A 23,890-nucleotide genomic window follows, 5' to 3' on the forward strand; every position below is an offset into this window, starting at 1 on the left:
TTATTCTTGTAGTAGCAGGTAATGCTGACATTTTTGTTTTGGGTTTTTCCTGATGATTTTTCTTTGAAGATGTATCTTCTGCCACTGTATCTGTTCCAGGCTGGTCTGCTTGTCCTTGCTAGTGGGAATGTCCCACCTCATAAGGTTCTGGATGGGACTCAGGATTCCACCTAAGGTCCTATACTCTGTAAAGGCTTTGCAAGAGGCCTATTTCACTAGGCAAATTCTAGAACCCCTTTTAGGTATTCCAATCAGTGGTGCTGCTGTGGTTTAATGCGCTAGACTACAAAGCCATTTTAACTGCAAGGTTGGAGGTTCAATCTCACCAGCTGCTCCTTAGAAATCCTGCAGGGTCACTATGGATCGGAATTGACTTGATGGCACTTAAAAACAATCAGTTATAGGCTGAAGGCGGGCTTACAAGTTTTCTGTAATCATGTTTCCCAACATTCCTATCTATCCCACTCAAGTGTCTATTTTACAATACTAGGCAAGGGAAACCAGTATTCATAAGACAGTCAAGCATTTTAATATTATTTCCCCTCTTCAAGCTATATACCTATATCCCTGTGTCCCAGAGCCCTGTTGTTCCAAGGTTGAGCATGCATCACTATTTACCTCTGTCCCACTTAGGCTATGCAAACCTGTCTCAGTGTTCCCCTGACTATCTTGTTCTTCTGCCTCCTACCCCTTCTTGTATAGCCTCCCCAACACCCGAACTAAATCCCTCACCCCAACCCCATTATTGTGGTTACCTTATATTCCATTAATTCTTCCCTCCATTTAAAACAGTCTATTTTATCTTGTAATCTACCTGACCTTCCCACCACCTGGATCTCTGTTCCTCTGTGTTTACCTTCTTTTCACATTGTAATTGTTTTGATCATAGAATGACCTCCCAGATCCTCTGTTCTTATAATTTTATTCTGTTCTTGACTCTTCCATTTGTTGATTTGAGTTCAGGGTGATGCTGCCACATACATTATTCTATAGTTGTTTTCTGTTTTTGTTGGTTCTCAGTCCACAGAACTTCCTTTAGGATGTTTTTTCATAGCAGGGTTGGCTTTGGCAAAATCCCTTAGTTCTGTTTCTCCTGCAATGTTTTGATTACACCATCATATCCGATTGACAGCTTTGCTGGGTAGAGGGTTCTTGGGTGGCAGTTTTTTTCTTTCAGGGTTTTATATATGTCTCCCCATTGCCTTCTTGCCTGCATGGTTTCTGTTGAGAGATCCGAGCTTAATCTGATTTGCTTGGCTTTGTATGTTACACTTCTCTTTACCCTAGCTGCTTTCAGGATTCTGCCCTCATCTTTGATTTTGGAGAGCTTGATTATTATATGTCTTGGTGATTGTATTTTAGGGTCTGTCCTTTGTAGGGTTCGTTGAGTTTCTTGAATGCTTATCTTTTCGCTTTTCAGGATTTTGGGAAATTTTTCTTCCAGAAGCTTTTCAACTATGTCCTCTGTGGACTTGTGTGATTCTTCCTATTCCAGGATGCTGATAATTTTTAAGTTATTTCTCTTCATGTTGTCCAACATGAATCTTAGGCCTTTTTTATCCTTTTTTGTGCTTGCTCTTCTATCTTAGTAGTGTTGAGATATTTATCATCTATCTCACTAGTTCTGGCTTCTATCTCATCAATTCTGCACCTTTGCCCTTTCAGTGTATTGTCCATTTCTGATATTCTATTATTAATCATTTTGACCTCTTTCTGTAGGTTTCGAATTGTGTCCAGTGCTGTATCTATCTTGTTTGATTGTTCCTGTAGTGCTTTTCTGACTTCTTACTTGTTTTTCTCAACTCCATTGTATAGTGTTTTGATACATTTTATAATCTTTTTTATGAATTCCTTCTCAGGCATTTCTAAAGCCTGCCCATCTTCCAGTATGGAGTGTAGGTCTACTTCCAGCTCATTTGCCTCAGTCAGTTTATCTCGTTTCTGGACATGTGCTGATATGGTCATCTGTTTCTGTTTTTTGGGCCTATTCAGGAGTTATCTGTGGCCTTAATACTTAGATGGATGTGTATTTTGGTATTTTTTATGCTTTCTGATTGCTTCCAGGTAGATGTGATCAGGAGATGGGCTTCCCTTTTCAAGGGAAGAAATTTCAAGATGCCACTGTTGTTCATTGTAACGTAACTCAGGATTCAATTTTCAGCCTATTTCCTTTTTAGTCTGCCTGTCCTACTCTACAATCCCTGTTCAGGCCTTTTTCCTAGTGATAAACAGTTCAGGGCCAGCTGTGGCCATTTGATTTTAAATGGAAACTCTGACTTTAAATTTCTAGGAGATCTATGTGCATGTATAGTAGAACCCTCTGGGGGTGGGGGTGGGGTGTCCACTCGCTCAGGCACCCCATCTAGTCACCAGAATGCAGATGCACAGACAGCGAGAGACAATGAACAGATACCAAAAAAAAAGAATGTCCACACCTTTATCTCATCGGCTCTTTCAGGCGTCTGTGGCTGCTCTGATCCTTCCCCTGCTTGGTCTCGCCCAAGATGGCAGCTCTGGGAGCAGCTGAGCATCTTGAATTAGAAAGCAATGGATTTCTTGCCTCTGCTACAGATTCTCCTACCTGTAAGCCTTTCAACCTTGTAAATATTCCTTTACATGTGGTTCAGAATTCTGACACTATCCCTTAGCTTACTTGGTCCTGTATTCTGTATTGTTGCTGACAGAGCTCTTCACTGCACTTCCGCCATCTTGTTTGTTCCTCTTATGACACTTCTTGAAATGATTGAACATCTACTAATTCTTTTTGGTACAATGACTGTGTATTCCTAATATCTTCTTTAGATGCTTCCTCCATTGTTCAATATTTTGCCCATAAAATCCCTCAATGTTGCAACCTGAGGCTTGAATACTTCTGTTCTTTCAGTGAGAAATACTTAGTGTGTTCTTCCCTTTTGGTTTTCTAACTCCAAGTATTTGCACATTCCATTACAATACCTGACTTTGTTTTCTTGAGCTGCTCTTTGAAATTGTCTTATCAGCTCTTTCACTTGGTCATTTCTTTTTGCTTTAGCATCTCTATGCTGGAGAGCAAGTTTCAGTCTTCTGACATCCATTTTGGCCTTTGCTTTCTTCATGTTATTGATGTCATCTCACAGTTTTGTCATTAGTGTCTAATGCATCAAATCTGTTCTTGAGTTAGTCTCTAAATTCAGGTGAGATATATTCAAGGCCATATTTTGGTTCTTGAGGACTTGGTTTAATTTTTCTAAGCCTCAGGCTGACCTTACATATGAGCAGTAGATGGTATGTTCCACAGTCAGTACCTGACCTTGTTTTGACTGATGATATGGAGCTTTTTTTACCATCTTTTACCACAGATGTAGTCAGTTTGATCCCTGTGTATCCTGTCTGGTGAGGTTCATATGTATAGTTGTCATTTATGTTGTTTAAGACAGGTATTTGCCATGAATAAGTCATTAATCTTGCAAAATTCTATCATGGCATCTCTAGTGTCATTTCTCTCTACTTTTTCCAACTATTAATTCACCCTCCTTGTTTCCAGTTTTCACATTCCAATCACTAGTAATTATAAGTGCATCTTCATTACATGTTTCATCAATTTCAAAATGAAGAAGTTGGTATAATTGAATTTCATAATCACTGGCTTTGTTGGTTCGTGTGTAAATTTTAATAATAATGGTATTAGCTGGTCTTTCTTGTAGGCGTACAGTTATTATCCTATTCCAAACATTTCACTTCCAGGTAGATCTTGAAATATCACTACTCTTCAGTTTGTCATCTCCACATAGTAAACCATGTGATTGTCTGATTTAAAATGACCAATGCCAGTCCATTTCAGTCTACTAATGCTTGGGATATTGATCTTTATGCATTCCATTTAATTTTTAATGACTCTTCTTGGATTCATACTTTTTATATATTACATGTTCCAGTTATTAATGGATGTTTCCAACTGGTTCTTCTCATTTTGAGTTGTGCCCTATCAAAAATTGAAGATCTCAAAAGCTTTGCTCAATCCATGTCTTTAAGGTCAGTTATACTTTAAGGAGCTCTGGTAGCGTAGTGGTTACGAATCGGGCTGCGAACCTTAAGGCCAGCAGTTCGAAACTACCAGCCGCTCCGCGGGAGAAAGATGAGGCGTTCTGCTCCCGTAAAGATTTACAGCCTCGGAAACCCTGTACAGGGTCGCTATGGGTCGGAACCGACTCGATGGCACTTAACAACAACAACATACTTTGAGGAGGCAACTCTTCCCCAGTTACATTTTGAGTGCCTTCCAATCATTCACGCTCATCTTCAAGCACTATTACCAGACAGTGTTCCACTGCTATTATAAGGTTTTCATTGGCTAACCATTCAGAAGTAGTCCACCTCTTCTTCCTAGTCTGTCTTTGTCTAGAAGTTCTACTGAAACGTGTCCACCATAGTTGACCTTGCTTATGTTAGGATACTGGTGTCATAGCTTCTAGCATCACAGCAACACAAGCCACCACAGTCCAACAAACTGATAAGACAAATGGTCAGCTCTGTAAAAACCACAACAGCCCGGCAAACTTGACAGATCAGTGGTGGTATACTCATAGACCAAAGCCAGACATACTGCTCTCGAGTCGATTCAGGCTCCTAGCAACCCTAGAGGACAGAGTCGAACTGCCTCATGGGGCTTCCAAGACTGTCATCTTTACAGAACCAGACTGCCACATAGTTCTCCCGTAGGTTTAGAAACTCTAGGTATCCTTATAAATGTGAGCATTTACATAAACTCTATTTTTAATATTATTGAATAATCTCGCTTTAGTACCCATAGATACCTTATGCTGCTATGCTGCTATATAGTATTCTACTTATGGAATGCTCAAGATATTTATTCACTGTTGGTGGTCATGCAGGGGTTTCCAGTTTGAGGGGTTATTTTGTTTTTGTTTTTACTGTTTCTCATGGTGTTGCATTAACATATGTGGATAGGACTCCTTGTACAAATAACTGCTTCTCAGGGGAGATACCTAGCAAGGAAACGTATGGGCATTTTCCGTTTTTTTTAAAAAAGGACAACCAAGTTTACTTCCAAAATGAATACAATGAATGATATTCCAGAAGGCAGTGTGTAAGGGTAATTATTTCACCATAATTTTATCCATCCTTTTTGTTGCTAAGTGCCATGGAGTTGGTTCTGACTCATACTGACCTTGTATAGGGTATCCGAAGAGCACCTGGTAGGTTTGAACTGCTGACTTTGCAGTTAGCTGTCCAGTGTTTATCCTACAGTTTATCCTCAGGACTCTTTGTAAAGTGCCATTGAGTCGGTTCCTACTCACAGTGACCCTGCGTAGGGTTTCTGAGGTTTGAACCTCTGACCTTGAGGTTAGCAGTCTGGTGCTTATCCTACAGAATCACACCAGGACTACTTATCCACCCTAGTTATGATCGAAAGTAGCTCAGGTGACTCAGTGGTTAAGTGCTTGGCTGCAAAATGAAAGGTTGGTGTTTCAAACTCACCATCATCTCTGCAGGAGAAAGCTGCTGTAAAGATTGTTGTTGTTAAGTGCCGTTGAATCAGTTAGGACCCATAGTGACCCTGTATCAGGTTTCCAAGGAGCTACTGGTGAGCTTGAACTGATGACCTTGCAGTTCAAACTGACTTTGCAATCCAGTGCATTAACCCATAGCACCACACCCTACTGGGCAATTCTGCCCTGTCCTATAAAGGAAGCATGGTAGCGTAGTGGATTGCAAGCTGATCTGCTAACCACAAGGTCAGTATTTTAAATATACAAGTCCTTCCACAGGAGAAAGATGAGGCTTTCTGCTCCCATAAGGATTTGCAGCCTCAAACCCTAAAGGGGTCACTATGATTTGTAACCAGCTCAGTGGCACACAACCACCACTGTCCTGTCCTTTAGGATCACTAATAAGTAGAAATTGACTTGATGTCGTTGGGTTAGGTTAGGGTTAGTTACATATTATGATCAAGCTTTATGATTTTGCTGATCTGATGAGTGTGATGATTTATTGTTTTAATTTGCACTTCTCTTATTTAGTGAATTAAGCGGGTGTTTTTGTTTTTTGTTTTTCAGTGTGTATTGGCTCAGGTTTTGTTTTTGTGAAGGTCTGTTTCCCTTGGCAGTTTTTTTGTTGTGGTATTGTATATTGATTTGTAGGAGTTATCTGTACATTCTTAATACTAATACTCATTTCATGTTTTATAAGGATTTCTATAAGTCTGCTTCACCAGCTCTTTTCTTCAGAATAAAATTTCATATGCATATTAAATCTTTTCATTAGTTTTCTATATTCTAAACATTTTAATGTTTTTTCTTCTTTCTCTGTAGGTTATGAACGTGATTTCTGATGAAACTGGATTGGAATCATTTTCATGATATTTGGATATTTATACATATGTATATTTTTAAATTTTGCATTTGACTAAAAGTGCCATGAGAAAATTTGCATACTGCAAGGTGGTCTTAGCCACCTCCTTGATTTGGGTACTCTTGGATATGTTCCTGCTGCTTTACTTCAGTGAATGCAACAAATGTGATGAAAAAAAGGAAAGAGGACTTCCTGCTGGGGATGGTGAGTACAATCTTATCATAATCCAGCCATTGTGATGAATATATCACTGGTGTTTATCAGCTAATTTGCATAGAGTAAAAATCTAACTCATTCGATTAGCAATCTTAGATTCCCATAAGTAATGATCCAATTTCCAACAATTCTCCAGTGTTGTTGTGTTCATAGCGGCCCTGTATAGGGTTTTCAAAGAGTGACTGGTGAGCTTGCACCACCAACCTTGTCATTCAAACTGACTTTGCAGTCCAGCACATTAACCCGCAGCGCTACACCAGGACTCTAAGAAAGAGATGGTGGTTGTTTTGTGCCATCAAGTCATTTCTGTCCCATAGCAACCCTGTATAGAGTTTTCAATGAGCAGCTGGTGAGCTTGAACCACCGATCTAGCGGTACAAACCCACTTTGCAGTCCTTCGCATTAGCCCACAGCAACACACCAGGACTTCAATCAATGGGTTCTTGCAAAAAAGTATTCGAATATCATTAAAGCATTATTAAGTTCAATTTTTGTGTGTAGTGTCAAGTGTAGTTAATTTTCTCAAAATTATTTTATGTTACAGACGTGTGGTAAGTGATCTTATTACTGGAACTATCAAACTAGCACAGATTAGTCTATTGCTGAGTGGAGTGTTAAAATTGCATTATTAGTTATTAACAGAGATTGACTTGTGTGTCCCGGCCTCAGCCCTAAGGAATAGAAGTCATTGTGGATAGATAACGATCTGGAAGTTAAAGAACTGAAGATAACCCCAGTTAGCATTTTTATTAAAGAAAGAGTGGATGAAAGAGTAGGGACTATATATAGTATATATACTCACTATACTATTCAGGATGGAAAAGAAAAGAAGCATACAAATATTAAGGGTCTCTGTTAGGTAGTACTGTCATTTTGGCAGGTTGTTGTTTAGTGCTATACAGTAGATTGTGACTCATAGCGACCCTGTACAGGGATTCTGAGGAGCGGCTGCTGAGTTTGAACCACCAGCCTTGTGGTTCAAACCGACCTTGAGGTCAAGTGCTTATCTTACAGTGCCACACCTGGAAAATTGAGTTTTAAACTCCTTGTATTCAAACAAACAAATGCTGCTGGTTTGGTTTTGTTTGTAACTGTAATGAAAATGACTGCATAGTGAGAATCAGTAATTCCACTGTTCTGGGCTTTGATACCTTTCTAATTAGTTATAAAATACATGATGTACAGTAACTACACTGTTTTTTTAGGAACTATACACAAATAATTACTCAAATATCACTTTTGAGTTGTTGCACTGTAGGATGGACACTGAACTGCTAACCACAAGGTCAATGGGTCAAACCCACAAACTGCCCACAAGTTACCTATATTGGGTAACTATGAGTTGGAACCAGTTTGATAGCACTTAAAAACAATAGCAACAAGCCGTATCTAAACTTTTTTATATTTTCATAATGAGAACAGTGCCTCATCTTTCAAAATTTATAATATAAAAGTTATTTGTTTTGGCAACTGTGCCTACTTACTATAATTTTCATAAATAATTTTATACAGCCAGTTTTGAAGATTTCGTTTCTGTCTTCTAGGGAAATTTGTCTAAAATTAGGTTCAGTTACTAGTAATACCTGGGCTAATCCCTAATTTAAATTTTGACTTTCATGTCAGGTTTTAATAAAATGCATTTTTATTCAAAGTCGGTTCATTAATTTGGATAATCTTCCCTGGTTTACTGTGGAGCTCTGGTGTTTAGTAACTTTGTCATTGTTATTGCTGCTAAATGGCATCAAGTCAGTTCCAACTCATCTTGTTGTTAAAGTACCATCAAGCTTTTTCTGACTCATTGTTGTTGATGTTGTTAGGTGCCATCAAGTCAGTTCCAACCCATAGCGACCTTATTCACAGTAGAACAAAACACTGCCCACACCTGGGCCAACCTCACTACCATTGCCACGCTTGAGTCCATCGATGCTGCCACTTGGCCAGTCCATCTCATTGGGGGTCTTCCTCTTTTTCTCTGACCCTCAACCTTACCAAACATGATATCCTTCTCCAGCAACTGGTCCCTTCTGACAATATGTCTGAAGTACGAGAGACAAAGTTTGGCCATCTTGGCCTCCAAGGAGCATTCTGGCTGGATTTCTTCCAAAACGGATGTATTGGTTCTTTTGGCAGCCCATGGCACTTTCAGTATTCTCCACCAACACCATAACTCAAAAACATCAGTTCTTCTACGATCTTCCTTGTTCACTGTCCAGCTTTCACATGCATATAAGGTTATCAAAAATCCCATGGCTTGGGTCAGGTGCACCTTAGTCCTCAAGCTGACATCTTTGCTCTTCAACACTTTAAAAAGGTCTTGTGCAGCAGATTTGCCTAATGTAAATTGACTCATAGTAGCCCTCTATTTTGAGGGTTTGAACCATGAACCTTGCAGTGCTTATCCTACAGCACTATACCAGGTCTTTCCTAGTAACTTTACTTGGCAATAAAACTCTGCCTCCTGAATTGCTGCTAGCACTATAACTCCCTGTGTACAATCAAAGGGCAAATATTAACCTTCACCCATCAGGAAACTCAATTCTTCTTTTTTTTTTTTTTTCCAAATAGAACAGATAAATTTTCTCCTCAACTGACCTTAATTCCCTGCTATTTATAGTGGGAACCCATGGTGTACTACTGTAAATGCAGAAGCATGAAAATAAGGAAGTCTAGGACCTGCAGTGGCTTCTGGTGTGCTGTAGGATCAGCACTAGACTGTTAACCACAAGGTTGGTGGTTCAAAGCCACCAGCCACTCCTTGGAAACCCTGTACAAGGTAGCTATGAGTCAGAAGTGACTCACACTTACAACAACAAAGGACCTGCAGCATATGACCATTCCCTTGGTGAATTATTTTATACTGAACAGGGTATTAGACAGTAGTGATGCACAATTGAACAACAACCACAGAAGACAGAATTCTTCCCTTCAGAGAGCTCACAGTCTAAGGAGAGAGAAAGAATAGTAAAATGCCAATGTAATTAATATCATATGAGAGAGATGTATACAAGAATAAAAAGGAAGGAAAGCTTTGGAGAATCTGAGAAAGTGCAACAAGGAATTGTTCCAGTTTATCAGGGTAAAGAAGTTGGTTCCATTTGGTGGGGGGTGGGAAGGCTTTCCAAGCAGAGGGGGGAAAGCATGTGCCAAGATCAGTGAGTGAGAGAGAGCAGAACTGGTGGGTAGGAGAATGTGAAACAGGAGGAGAAGTAGAGTCCATAATGTCAGTGAAGATGCTAATTGTTTAATAAGAGGATAAAAGGGTTGGGAAAAGTGATTTAAGCCTTTTATCAGTAATTTTTCCCAAATGGGAAGCACAGTCCTCTTTATTCTAGTTCTATGAGGAAAATGCTAATTAGAAATTTGACTCATTAAGGTACATTTCAAAAGTATGCCACATAGTTTGTGTATGTTAATTCTGTTGTTTGGTGACTTCCAGAGTGACCTTAGTAACGAAGTTTTTAAAAAGGTAACACTTTTACATTGTCATGTAAGTGAAGTTTAACTGATGTATATAATGAAGTATATTTGTTCCCACATAATACTTTAGAACACTCCCCTTGTCGGTTAAAGTTGATTGGGTTCTTAGAAATGATCTGAATGCCAATACAAAGAACTTTTTTTCAGTTATGGAGGCATGATATCTAAACCCCATTTCAGTTACTTTAAAACAGAAATGTCATTGAATTACCTCATAGTTTACGTAACGTTCTGGTAGGAAGAGTACATGGAAAGTTTATGTTTACCATCTTTTTTTGGTGGTTGCTTCTAATAGTATAAGTATATATCACTAGTAAAAATATGTTTGTTCGTGAACCACATACATTTTGTCCAGTCTTTTTTGCTAAGGAAAATTATTCTACAGGGTATGATAGTTTCTGAATTAGGATAGTGTGATGGATTCTGTAAGTCATATAACTTTTGATGAATGTTAATTTCATGTGTAGCTCCGAAACATCCTGTGTACCAATAGAATGAAGTATATAATCAGGGATTTTTAATTGGTACCAAGGGATCAAATCTGTACAATATTGCAGTAGCAGGTTTGTGGTTTTTTGCCGGATTCTTTAAGATCCCAAGGGAAATTTTTACTTCACAACAATGGTAAGGCAAGAACTTGTATTTCTGGTCATATAGATCTTTTGCTATGATAAACAATAGGACTATTCCTCAGTAGCATTCATAAAATTGCTTGTGTACTACACTTATGTAAGACCGTAGTCACACAGAAGAGGTATTATGTAGTAGTCTTTTTTGTATTTCCAACTCCCCTTCTTTGTGGAAAACTTGAAACATAAACAAAAGTAGAAAGAAGAGAAAATTGAACCCCTGCATTTCCATCTCCTGGCTTCATAGCTGTAAACTCATGGCCATTCTTGTGGCATGGATACTTCTGTCTTTTCTGTTTTCTTCCCCCTGCCCCCTTAAAAAAAAAGTGTTGAAAAAGAAAGTAGGTTACTTCTCTTTCCAGTTTTCCACAGTCAGAGTTGCATCCCTTTTTGATGCGGTTTTCTGTACTGTTTATTATGTCTCTCGATTCCCTGTATTTCCTGTGAACTGGTAAGTAGTAACTCCAGAGGATCTTTTTGGGTTTTTTCACCCCCAGCAAAAATACGTTGTAGTTGGCTTGTGTATAATGTAACACTCTTAATAAAAAACTGAGCAATATGAAACTAGTTCTGTTTTAATGTTTCCTTAAAGCACCATCACATAGTACTAAAATAGGACACAAGCAACTGAAGGGTATTTATAATCAGGGCCACTAGATGTCTCCCACCTACTCTTATGTTTTCTGTGCCCTTCCCCAAAGATTTGCCAGTCAGAATTCTGCTACTTCCTACTGACCTCAAATATGTCAAGCTCTATACATGTATTCTAGTCTTCATTGCTCTTGTCATTGGGTTTCTTCCTTTCTCTCTCTGTTTCTTTCTCCCTTTCTTTCTTTTCTGCCAACCCTTATATTTAAACAAGTTACTTACATGACAAGCATGAGGTAAGGTACTGTTTATAGAAATGGTATTACTTGACTTTCCTATAATTGCTTGTTATTTAATCCTAACATTTTAGTGTCTCTCCTAAAATTATAATTTATTCTGAGAACAGGGGGAAATTATTATAACACTACTTGTCTTGATGGCTCTCCAAAATAGATTTTTATATGTTTAGGCAGTTATTAAAGATGCACTGAATGACTTATTTTTTTCTTCTCATCCTAAATTTCTCTATATTGAAAAGCATCTGAATAGTCCACAGGTTAGCTTTATCAACTAGTGTTATTCTTAGGCAATGAAGTCTGTCTGAGGAGACATGGTTTTCCTTCTGTTTGTACATTGCCATTTTTGTACAAAGATATTTTTGAGGATGCCTAGGGTCACTATGGGTCGGAACTGACTCAATGGCACTTAACAACAACAACAAACAAAAAATAAACTAGTAAACACTTAGCTTTCAAAATTGATAAATAATGTGCAAAATGGGTATTCTCATCCCCCTCTTGGCCTCACCCCATTCTCTACCCCTCCGTTTTAACAGAGCATTTTATACATTTAATATACCCCAGAATATTTTTCATTTAAAAACGTCTTAACATTTCAAAAAAGCATGTTACAAAGCCCAGAGGTTGGGAAATGCTGATCTGGAATATTGCTCTTTCACGATATATTTTAAGAGTTAGCAAACTGATTCAAACTCTCTTTCAAGAGGCCATGTCTTGCATAATAATGGTGACACCAGTACCATTTTTATCCGATCAAGGGTTTTCATTTTGGCTGATTTTGAATATCATTTTACTTATGACTTCAGCAGATGCTATAAAGCGCCTGAAAGACACTATGCTAAACTCCACAGAAGGTACATGAATGAAGGAAACAAACCTCAGAACCAAAAAGAGATTGGAGAAATGAGAGGCCTAAATAGAATGGTATGGTTGTCAAGATTAGTAGTTCTCAACTATAGAAAGATTCAGAACGGTTGCAGGCAGTTTTGCATTGAGAGATAAGTAAGAGTAAGAGAGGTATGAGGAGGGAGATGTCAAAGGAGAAGAGCTCTGTGTAAGCAGAGGCACAAAAGCAAGAGAGTGTGGCACACACAGGAGGAGAAATAGGAGGGGCTGGCTGTTAAAACTGAAAGGGGAATGACTGGGAGGCAGTGGAGGGGGCTGTAGCAGGTGGCAGGCTCAGAAGTTTACGTTAAATTCTGGATTAAAGAGGTTGGACTCTAAAAAGACTGTAGGAATAGCCTAATGAAGGCTGTGTGTAAGGAGAGTAATGTGGCAGTAGTATATGAGGTGGGAATGAGAATGCTCTGCAATGATTCTGGTGAGTGATAAAAGGTCTTGAGCCAGGACACTGGTTAGGAAGAGGTTGGGTTCGGAGATGACTGTAGTTGTTGAAGGCACAGTTTAAACTCCAAGGTTGTTAAACAGAAATATGAACCAATTCCTATAATGTTCGTTAAGTTTCCTCCTTATTCTTAGTTCTAGAGCCAGTACAAAAGCCTCATGAAGGTCCTGGAGAAATGGGGAAGCCAGTCGTCATTCCTAAGGAGGATCAAGACAAGATGAAGGAGATGTTTAAAATCAATCAGTTCAATTTAATGGCAAGTGAGATGATTGCACTCAACAGATCTTTACCAGATGTTAGGTTAGAAGGGTAAGTACTTGTAGGTCCTGATGGCATTTAATCTGAATGAAAATGTGTTCTGAATTCGCAATCAATGTGCCTACTCATGCTGATTGTTCTTAAAGTGAATGTTGCATCACTAAGATGTTACTTACCCAACTTAAAAAATAATTATATACTGATGAAATAATACCTCTAGTTACTCCTGATCATTAGAACTCTCTATTTCAGACTTGGGAATATCATTGTTTCTCATAATGGATTACTAGGGGTGTTTGAATGAATGATTATTAAAATATTCATATACTCAGCTTATTAAAAAGTCTTTCTAAATTGAAGTGGAACTTAAGGCACTGTGAAGTATACAAGTCCTAAATGTATGGGTTGTTGAATCTATGTCTGTGTATACCTGGGCAGCCATCCTTCAAGTCAAGACATGGAGCACCTCCTTCACTCCCGCACATTCCTTTACGCTCCTTTCTAATCAGTGCTCTTGTCCCCAGAGGAAGCTATTGTTCTAATCTCTGTAAGCACAGAATGGTGGTGTCTTATTTTCAACGTTTTTATAAATATATATCGTATGTAATCCTGCATTTACTCTTCCCCATTGTAGTGTAGTAGTGTGCTGTGTAAAAGTCCCATAGTTTGTGTCCATGCTGGTGGGCCTTTGGGTTGTTCATACTTTTGACTCTGAGACGTTGTGACATTGTTGTACATGCTCCTGTGTTTCCTGTCTGTCCTGTAGGTGAGTAGTTAGCTCTAGAGGCTCTTGGTCCTGAAATTCTCGAAGTCAGGCACATTGTGTGCTTGTAGAAGAAGGGTGTGCGTCCTGGTCATCATGTTGGTCATTATTCCATGCCCTGTCCGTGTGCCTTCTTGTTTTGAGGCAATGGAACACTGTGCAGCAATGAAGATGAATGAAAGCACCATGCCACAGGATGAACTCATCTCACTCATAGTTTACTGAGAAAAGTGGTTCACACACAAGAATGTGTAGTGCTTTCACTTTCTGCAGTTTCAGTTACCCGTCATTGACCACGATCCAGTCTGAAGGTTGCATGCCTTTCTAAGCAGCAAGATAAAATCTCACACCGTCTCGCTCAGTGCTGCTCTGTCCTCCAACCAGCTTCCTCCTTCTCTGCTGGCATCTGACAGGTTAACACTGCCTGACTGGGTCACCCTGAGTACCTGTCACATGTATGTATAGAAAAAAACCATAATGTATACAAGGGGGCTTCAAAAACTTCATGGAAAATTTCGATATCCTGTTACTGCATTTTCCATGAACTTTTCAAAGCCTCCTCATATAGCAGTCAGTACTTTCCTTGGTTGTAGGCATCCACTGGAAGTCTTAGAACGTATCCCCATGACTAAGGAGGGGTTACTACATTTAAGGAGTACTGGTGTGGTGCTGTAGGTTCAGCACTGGACTGCTAACTGCCAGGCTGGTGGTTCAAACCCACCAGCTGCTCCTTGGAAACCCTATACAGGGTTGCTATGAGTCAAACCCAACTCAACAGCACTTAACGATAAACAAAGTAATTCTGTTTCTGGAAAAGTTAGAAACAGGCAAGACAAACTACAATGCTAAGCATTGCGATAGTAGTTGGTCACCTTTGGTTAGGAGCATCATTAGAGGTAATAGTTGGTAGCAGGAGTGGTGGTCTTGTCAGGTGCTGGCAGGGTTTTTGACCCAAGTGATGGTCACATTGATGTTGGTGTGATAATCCATTAAGTTCAGAGTTTATGTCTTATACTCTTCTGTGTGTTTGTGTGACATTTCATAATAAACTCAGCTTTTAAGAAGAGTGGGAAGTGAAGCAACAGAGATGGCAAGCCAAGACAGTGCTTTCAAAGTGTGTTACTACAGAGGGAGGAAGACAAGAGTAGGTGTTAACCATAGAGATCCTGAAGTCAGGGAGGCAGTATATAGGAGAGTGTGTATGCTGATGGGGAAATATAAGAGTATCTTATCGGAGCAAGGGAACCCCTGGATGGTGCCAACGGTTAATGCACTCAGCTGCTAGCCAGAAGGTTGCAGATTCCAATCTACCCAGAGGCACCTTGAGAGACGAGCCTGGCAATCTTCCAAAAAATATCAGCCATTCAAAACGCAATGGCACACAATTGTACTCTGATACACATGGGGTGCCATGCTTAGTCAATAGCATCTGACTAAGATCACCTCTGACTGCCAATCTACAGCATGATCCATGAGGACGTAACGTAAATGCAGTGCCCCACCTCCCGTCCTTATTTCTGGCTGTTTTTGTTTAAATTTTTTATTTCTTCAAAATTGAAGTTACTCATTTATGTCACTAGACATTCTAACATACTTATTAAATGCCTTTGTTAGGTGTTTCCATAAAATTAAATTCACTGCAGTTGGTTACACGTTCCAGTTGATTTTACTGGCTGTCATTTCTAGCCTTTAACCTCTTCCTGTGATTTGGGAGAGTGCTTTGCAGGCTCCTGTAGAGAAGGGGATTTCGGTCACTGCTGTTGTTTTTCCTTCATTTGTGGATTGATTCTCACGTCTTTCCCGTGCTTCAGTAAGTTGAATGAGTCTTGTAAGCATTTTGCTGAATGAAAGAAAGAAACCAATCTCAAGTTTATACACTGTATGGTCTCATATGGCATTTATGAAAGGATGAAACTACAGTGAATGGAGATCAGTGGCTGATGGGTTAAATGTGTGATTTTAAAAGGTTTTAGCATGAGAGAGTTCTTGAGGGAGATGGACCTCTTCTGCTTCCTGGTTGTTAATGGTGGTTATATGATTCTGTCCATGGGTTCGGGAATATGGTGCCTCTGTACAATAAGCACTAGACTGTTAAAACCACAAGGTCAGCAGTTCGAGCCCACCAGCCACTCTGTGGGAGAAAGATGAGACTTTCTGTTCCCACAAAGATGTACAGCTTCAGAAACCCTATATAGGGTTGCTATGAGTCAGAACTGACTCAACACTTAAGAACAACAACAATGCATGGATTACAGCTCATAGAACTATACACACATACCCAAAGTCAGCTTAAAAAAAAAGACACAAATCCAAGTGTTGAAAGTGTCCAGAGCATATGGAGCACTCATAGACTGTTGGTAAGTGTACATTGTTACAACCTCTTTGGAAAACTGTTTCACAAAATCCACTAAAGATGAACTTGTACACACCCCATTGCTTAACAGTGCAGAAATGTGTACATACAGTAGCCCAAAGACATGTATGTGAATTCATATCATTGCTCATAACTCAAACTGGAAAGTCCTGTCATGTCCACTAGTGGTGGTGGTGAAGTGCCATGGAGTCAGTTCCAACTCATAGCAACCCTGTACAGGGTTGCTGAGGCTGTAAATCTTTAGGGAAGCAGAAAGCCTTATCTTTTTCCCACAGAACAGCTGGTAGTTTCAAACTGCTGACCTTGAGGTTAGCAGCCTGACTTGTAGGCACTACGCTACCAGAGCTCCTTCCACTAGTAGTAGAATAGGAAAATAAATTACAGTCTGCTCATATAATGAAATATTATGTAATAAAAATGAACAAGCTGTTGCACATGACATAAATGTTCTACAAGCATTAAGTTAAGTAAAAGAATTCGGACACACAAAAATATATTGTATATCAAGAAATCAAACAACATATTGCATTAGACCGAGCTGCTTCACAAGACCTCTTTAAAGTGTTCAAGAGCAAAGACATTAGTTTGAGGACTAAGGTACACCTGACCCAAGCAGTGGTATTTTCAAAAACCTCATATGCATGTTAAAGTTGGGCAATGAATAAAGAAAAGACCATAAAAGAACTGATGCATTTGACTTATAATGTTGACAGAGAATATTCAAAGTACTGTGGACCGCCAAAAGAACAAACAAATCTGTGTTGGAATAAGTCCAGACAGAGTGCTCCTTAGAAGTCAGGATGCCATGATTTCCTTTCTGAGTATTTCGGACATATATCAGGAGGGACCAGTACCTGGGGAAGAACCTCATGCTGAGAAAAGTGGAGGGTCTGTGAAGAGAAAGACCCCAACAAGGATGGATTGGCACAATGGCTACAGCAATGGGCTCAAGTGTGGCAGCAATTGTGAGATTGATGCAGGACCGGGCAGTGTTTTGTTCTGTTGTACATAAAGGTTGCTCTGAGTTGGTACCAACTTGATGGCACCTAACAACAACAACAACATATCAGTGGTCCTCACAGTGTGATCATGGGACTTCTGGAGGTCCCTCAGACCTGTAAGATCAAAGCCATTTTCACATTAATGGTATGAATGTTTCTTTGCTCTTTTTCATTGTCAGTCTCTAATTAATGTACAGTGGAGTTTGAGAGGTTACATAGATGAGGTTTGAGAGGTTACCAGGAGGTGGAATCACAATAAGTTGAACAGGGAAAGTTTACTGTAAATGATTATTAACTAATGGAATTGACTATAAAGAGAAAAGACAATTCTAAAGATTCCTGGAGCTCTCATAGTGTAGTGGTTACAAATTGAGCTGCGAACTGCAAGTTCAAAACTACCAGCTGTTCCACGGGAGAAAGATGAGGCTTTCTGCTCCCGTAAAGATTTACAGCCTTGGAAACCCTTCACGAGTCACTATGAGTTGGAACCGACTCCACGGCACATAACCACCAACCACCACCAAGAAAGGAAAAACCTTGTAAGGAAATTCCCTCACTAAAGCTGGGATTTAGACCTCATCAGGGATGGTCTAAGGATATCTGGTGGCACTGTTGCTGTTGGGTAGGTGTTGATTGCTAACCACAAAGTCAGCAGTTCAAACCCACCAGCTGGTCCTCAGGAGAAAAGGTGATGCTGTTTGCTTGTAAAGGTTTCCAGTCTCAGAAGCCCTATGTTGAGACTCTCTTAGTCAGAGTTGACTTGATGGCAGTGGGTTTGGGTATTTGTTTCTTTGTTGGCTTGGTTTGGAGAAGGTCTGATTGCAGCTCACTGGAAGGTGGAGTCCTTTGCTGGTGACTCAGGAGTCACTCAGGGCTCCACACAGTGAACAGTACCTCTGAGACAGAGACTAGTGAGCAGACCCTTGTGGCCAGGACTGACAAACAGGAAATCCGGGCCCTACCTGGCAAACCAGAGCCACTTCAGAGGAATGGTTTGGCAGGCAGCTAAAGCCAGGAAACCAACTCTGAGGGTGCTGGGAAGCTCACTGAGAATGGGCCTGTGAAACTCAGTGAAGATGAAGGCCTCTTGATAAAAGAAGTTCAGCCTTCAGCTGGTTCATTTGCATTTTATCCTTGAGGCTGAAGGACTCAGTTGTTGTTGTTGTTGTTAAGTGCTGTTGAGTGATTCCGACCCATAGTGACCCTGTATAGGGTTTGCAAGGAGCAGATGGTGAGTTTGAACCGCCGATCCTTGTAGTTCAGATGGCTTTGCAGTCTGACGTATTAACCCACAGCGCCACACCAGGACTCTGAAGGGCTCAGTTAGGACAGGTGAAAAGCAAGCTGTCTGTGGTCTTCCTGCTCCTGCTCACTTCTGTGACCTATGACCCCTTCCCTCTCTCTCAACACGCATACACACAAGTGGTCTTTCCATGGGAAAAGCTTGTCTAGACTGCTGAAAAGGACCTTTGGATATTTTCAAGTGCTTTGTGACTTTCATGTGCACATGTGCATGTGTATCTGTTATGACAAGATTTAGAAAAGGATATCCTTCATGAAATTGATGTTCTCTGAAAACTTAAACTGCTTGATGTAGGGAATTAGTTTCCCTTTTCGTCATTGATTCTTTTGGTTCCTAATGTTTGCTCTGTTTTGTGATCTTTCTGTTCTGTTGTAAATGATTTCCAGTTTAGTCTTCTTTTCTTTTAGTATTTTCCTCATTTTATTTCATTTTCCTACAATTTCGAAATTTAATTCTTTCAGTATATCACCCCAGATATAAATGTGCGTCATCTTGCACCATGTTTCTTCTGAAGACCTGCTCTCGTAGATTTTTGTGTCTTCTTTCCTAGCCACGAACATGACTAACAACACTGTTTGTACACTGCATTTTCTTAATGATCTTTAATATCTTACTCGATTTTATTCCTTTTGCTGTTTTGGCTAGCTAGTAGCAGCTTTGTGGTCACTTTGACTATTTTCTGCTTTCTCCTTATCTTGGGAAAAGAGATCATGGGGGAATTTACAAAAATTTAATGGAAAAATTCCATTATCTTTTCATTCAATTTTTAACCAACTTATTGAAGCCTTCTCATATATGACTTAATGCAATTCAGTTGAATACTTTAAGAAACTCTTTTTCTTGCCTTTCCTTTTTCCAAACCCCCTTTTCTCATACTCTGGGCATTCCTGACTTCAAAGTTTGGTCCCAGTAGTTTGTGAGCTAGGTCTTCAGGGAGCATCTTCCCATTAAAACAAGTTTCTTGTCCATGAAATGATTTACCATTGGTACCTACAGAATCTAAACCCCAAACCAAGCCCACTGCTGTTAAGTCGATTCCTACAGATAAAGACCTTGTGTAGGGTTTCCAAGGCTGTAGCTCATTCCAGGAACAGAATGCCTCCTCTTTCTCCCATGGAGCAGCTGGTGGGTTCAAACTACTGACCTTATTTATGGGTAGCAGCCCAACATGTAACCTGCTCTGCCATCTAGCCATCATTTTATAATAGAGTTTTTATGGGAAACTGGTTTCAGAAGAAATATTTGGAGTGCTAAAGACATGTTTTCCTTATAATAGCATAGGCATCCAGTCTTGGTCCCCACCTCTGTTGTCCAGACTTGGAGGAAGTAAGCTATAGAGAGGGTAGCAGGCTATGTGGGGTCTTCTAGTGGATTTTGGAGTGAAAATGTGGAAACACAGAGTTAGAGGAAATGGGATTGTGAAGTGGAAAACAGACATGAGGCCTTGGGGGTCAGTGCATTAGTAGTGAAGTTACTGGTAATAGGAAATGGGAATCACTCCATGAAAGGAAGGCTTGGAAATGGTGGGTGGGGGTTCAAGTGGCATTTAATGAAGAGCGACAATGAAGGCTATTTGCTTCTCATTTCCTCCTGGAAGAGAGAAATGATAAGGGCTGACCATGATTCTGTCGCAAACAGTCCTTCATTTGGACCCTTTGTGCTACTGTCGTTTTTTCCCTTTTGGTTTCTTTGTTTTCAACTACCAACCAGCAACCCTAGAGTGGAGCATTCAGGAGTACGGTTGTAAGGTTACGAGTACAGAGCCAGAAACTTCAGGTGAGATTTTGTTGGTATTTTTCTCATCCCTATCACAGATGGTAACAGATGAGATTGGAGAGCATTCAGGTTTGAGAAGCTTGAGAAGAGGAGGGTGGAGGGAGGGAAGACAGAGAAGACTAAAGCAATGATCCTAACTGAGGATACCTAAGAGACTTGTTTGGAGTCCTGGTGTGGCACCATAGGAGAAACACTTCATGTTGAACTGCAAGGTTGGCGGTTCAAACTCACCAGCCACTCTTTGGAAACCCTATACAAGGTCGCTATGAGCCGAAACCACACTTAACAACAAGAGAGTTGTTATATACTCTCCTTAGGAATGTTATGTTCTGAAATCCATGCCAGTGTACCTGGTTATTTACTGACTTGATCTCTGATAGCCTATTATATGCCGTGGAGTCGGTTCCAACTCATAGCAGCCCTGCATAGGGTTTCCAAGGCTATAAATCTTTACAGGAGCAGAAAACTTCAATATTTAATTGAGGGTGTCAATTAATATTTAATAATAATATTTAATTGAAGACGGCAGCATCAAGAGTACTCAGAAGAGAGAGTGGACTGTGGAGTTTTCCAACAGGCCTGTCTCTCTCACTCACTGTCTGTGTGCCTTCAGTTTCTATAAATGTGGCTAGTGGTACCTACCTTACAGAATTATTAGGAAGCTGTTTAAAGTTCCTGGCTCATAGTAAGTACTCAGCAAGTTCTCTTCTTTTGTAGAAGATATATTTTTGTTTGGATTATTTAACGGTGTAAACACAGGTGACTCAGACTTTTTGTCTAGTTAAATTCTTAAAACTCAATTCAATGAGGATTGATAGTATAGCCGTAATACATTCCCCATTAAAATGAATCCACAGAAAACATTCATCAGTAAGAGATGCCTCATTTTAATAATACAATTGACATCTTTAAAATAATTTTAACCTAAGTGTCTAACTTAAACTAAGTACTTTTCATTATCCATGTTATAACCAAAACTTAACAGTCCGACCACTAGGATAAGCTGCTTTTGTTGTTTTCTCACAAAGAATAACATTTTGTGTCCTGTGCATGTTCAAGTCTACTGTCTGAAGGTCACTTTTTGTAAGGTGTCTGCTTTGTCTCTAGGTGTAAAACAAAGGTGTATCCAGATACGCTTCCTACAACAAGTGTGGTGATTGTTTTCCACAATGAGGCTTGGAGCACACTTCTGCGAACTGTCCATAGTGTCATTAACCGCTCACCACGACACATGCTGGAAGAAATTGTTCTGGTAGATGATGCCAGTGAGAGAGGTAAATTTGGAATTATTATGTGCCAAGCTATGCTGTATCTTTTATGACTAAGTTTTTGTTTTGTTTTGTTTTTTTGAAGGATGCTATAATTTTTTTAAAAGATACTATATTTTATATGCTTCTAGTTTATCTTAAAAAAATATTTGTAGCATTCAGACTCACTCACATATGCAAAAATTACAACCTGATGAAACCTAAGGTATTACTCTAATTAGCATCTAATTTATATCACTTCCTAATCTTACTTTAAAAGGAAATAATGGTGTATCATGCAAATGTTTATGCAGAGCAGTGCAAAGGCCTTCGAAATTTTGTTAGACTATTCTCTCTGGGAACCTGCCGCCCTCCCAGAATTTATGGAGAGAGACTGGATCCTATTTACAGGGATGAGCAGAGAAATTTCTTTCTATTTGTAGTTGGAAGTATCTTTGACAGCAAAATGGAACCGTAGCTGGATAATCCTTAGTTCTCCAGATTTGACCTAAGTTTTGTGTTTCTCTCTGACTCTTAGGGAGTCCTGGTTTGACTCTATGGGTTAATAATGTGCCAGACTTAACTGTTTGAACTGCAAGGGCGTTTGAACTGCAAGGTCGGCGGTTCAAGCCCACCAGTCACTCCTCGGAAACCCTGTACAGGGTCGCTATGGGTCGGAACCAACTTGACGGCACTTAACAACAACAACTTGACTCTCATCTCAATAAATCCTTCCAAAAATCTGTTTTCATAAATTTAGCATCTCACCATAAAGCACTCTTTATGAAATGGTAAATTAATTTAAGGTACTCTGCAGAATAGTATAGAAAAGGCTTATTAGTTAAAGACACCTGTTAAAACTTGAAGATAACCAGAGTCTTTTTTTTTCTTCTTAATAAAACGTACATATACTTAAGTCTCTAGTGCTTTTCTTTTGATCAACATTGGTCTTTTCCGTTTCTTTTGTTCTTATCTTTAGCCTCCTTGCCTATTCTTTCACTTTATATTTGCCAAGAGAGTTTAGTCAAATATTTTACTTTCTCCATCCTGTGACTGGGAGCACAGTGGCTCCCTACAGTAAGCAATGGGCTACAAAACGTAATGTCTGCAGTTTTTGCCCACCAGCTGCTCCGTGGGAGAAAGATGAGGCTTTCTGCTCCTGCAAAGATTTAAAGCCTCACAAACCCTTTTCAGGATTGCTGTGAGTCGGAATTGACTCAAAAGCACTTAACAACAACAAATCCCATAACCACACAAAATATCTGCATTCAACAGTGATTAAATTTAACCATTTAATATATTAATAATCAAAATGAACAGTAGCTTCTGTTAATTATGACTATAACACTTAAATAGTTTCTCCTGATTGTGGAAGAGTAAACCTCATGTAGTGAATTTGTTTTCTCTTTAAGAAAATTAACTCAGGTTAAATTAAGCAGCAATGTATGCAAACATCAATCCTGTAATTATCTTGTGTTTCGTTTGCTTCCATGTTGATAATAGCTAAATTAAATATTCCTCCAGGAGAGATATTTTCCCTCATATAAGTGAATTATTTCTCTAGTTCTTCCTTTGGTTTGACTATCATCCTGTTGAGTGAATGTTCAAGAGGTCTGTGTGAAATCGTTTGTATAGAATAATGACCTCATGACAAAGGGACACTGATCTGAAACTCTAGAGTGACAAAAACCCACACAAACCAGTTTCGTCTGTTTCCTCATGCAGAGCCTTGCTTCCTTAATTACCCCAAACTGTATTAATCTGAAAACTAATGTGAGGAGATGTCTGTTTTCCTGTTCTACCTGAAGCTCTGAGTCACAAAGCAAGATCCCCAAGGTCTACTCCAGAGTCCCTGGTCAGGGGTCTCAGACAGCATTTCTGGTATATGGCACCACTAGGCATGATTGTGGTTTTGTGATTATAATCACAGCTTTGCTAACCAGATTGAAAATTGTCTGTTATGATTTTGTTTGACTTCATTCATTCTTTTCTAGATGATAATTACTAGACCCAGGAACTAGAGCAGGCTCAATTTGCTGTGTTAGTCTTAAGTGTTTTTAAGTTTGAAACCCATCCAAGGAACCTTTGTTTCTCACCCGGTCTGCTGAAATACTGTAACTAGTTCCCCATATCCACTTCCACCCCTTCCCATCTGTTCACCAGGTACTCACAGAGTGAGATTTTAAACATACAAATCTGATCGTGTTGCTTCTCACGTCGGCCTGACTTTGGCCTCACCTTTATCTCCAGTCATTTCCAAAGC

General features: G+C 39.6%; 1 protein-coding gene across 1 annotated transcript in view; it reads left to right on the forward strand.

Moving 5' to 3' along the window:
• The first annotated feature begins 6,416 nt into the window (after positions 1-6,416).
• The window catches only part of GALNT1 (UDP-N-acetyl-alpha-D-galactosamine:polypeptide N-acetylgalactosaminyltransferase 1 (GalNAc-T1)), a 51,434-nt gene continuing 33,960 nt past the window's right edge, over positions 6,417-23,890 (forward strand). Inside the window, exons 1-3 of the mRNA XM_006835136.1 lie at positions 6,417-6,555; positions 13,040-13,214; positions 21,488-21,654. Of these exons, the coding sequence (XP_006835199.1) occupies positions 6,417-6,555; positions 13,040-13,214; positions 21,488-21,654 (481 nt within the window). The remainder of the gene's footprint in view (positions 6,556-13,039; positions 13,215-21,487; positions 21,655-23,890) is intronic.

This window comes from Chrysochloris asiatica, unplaced genomic scaffold (assembly GCF_000296735.1).
Source record: "Chrysochloris asiatica unplaced genomic scaffold, ChrAsi1.0 scaffold00015, whole genome shotgun sequence".
Taxonomy (NCBI): domain Eukaryota; kingdom Metazoa; phylum Chordata; class Mammalia; order Afrosoricida; family Chrysochloridae; genus Chrysochloris; species Chrysochloris asiatica.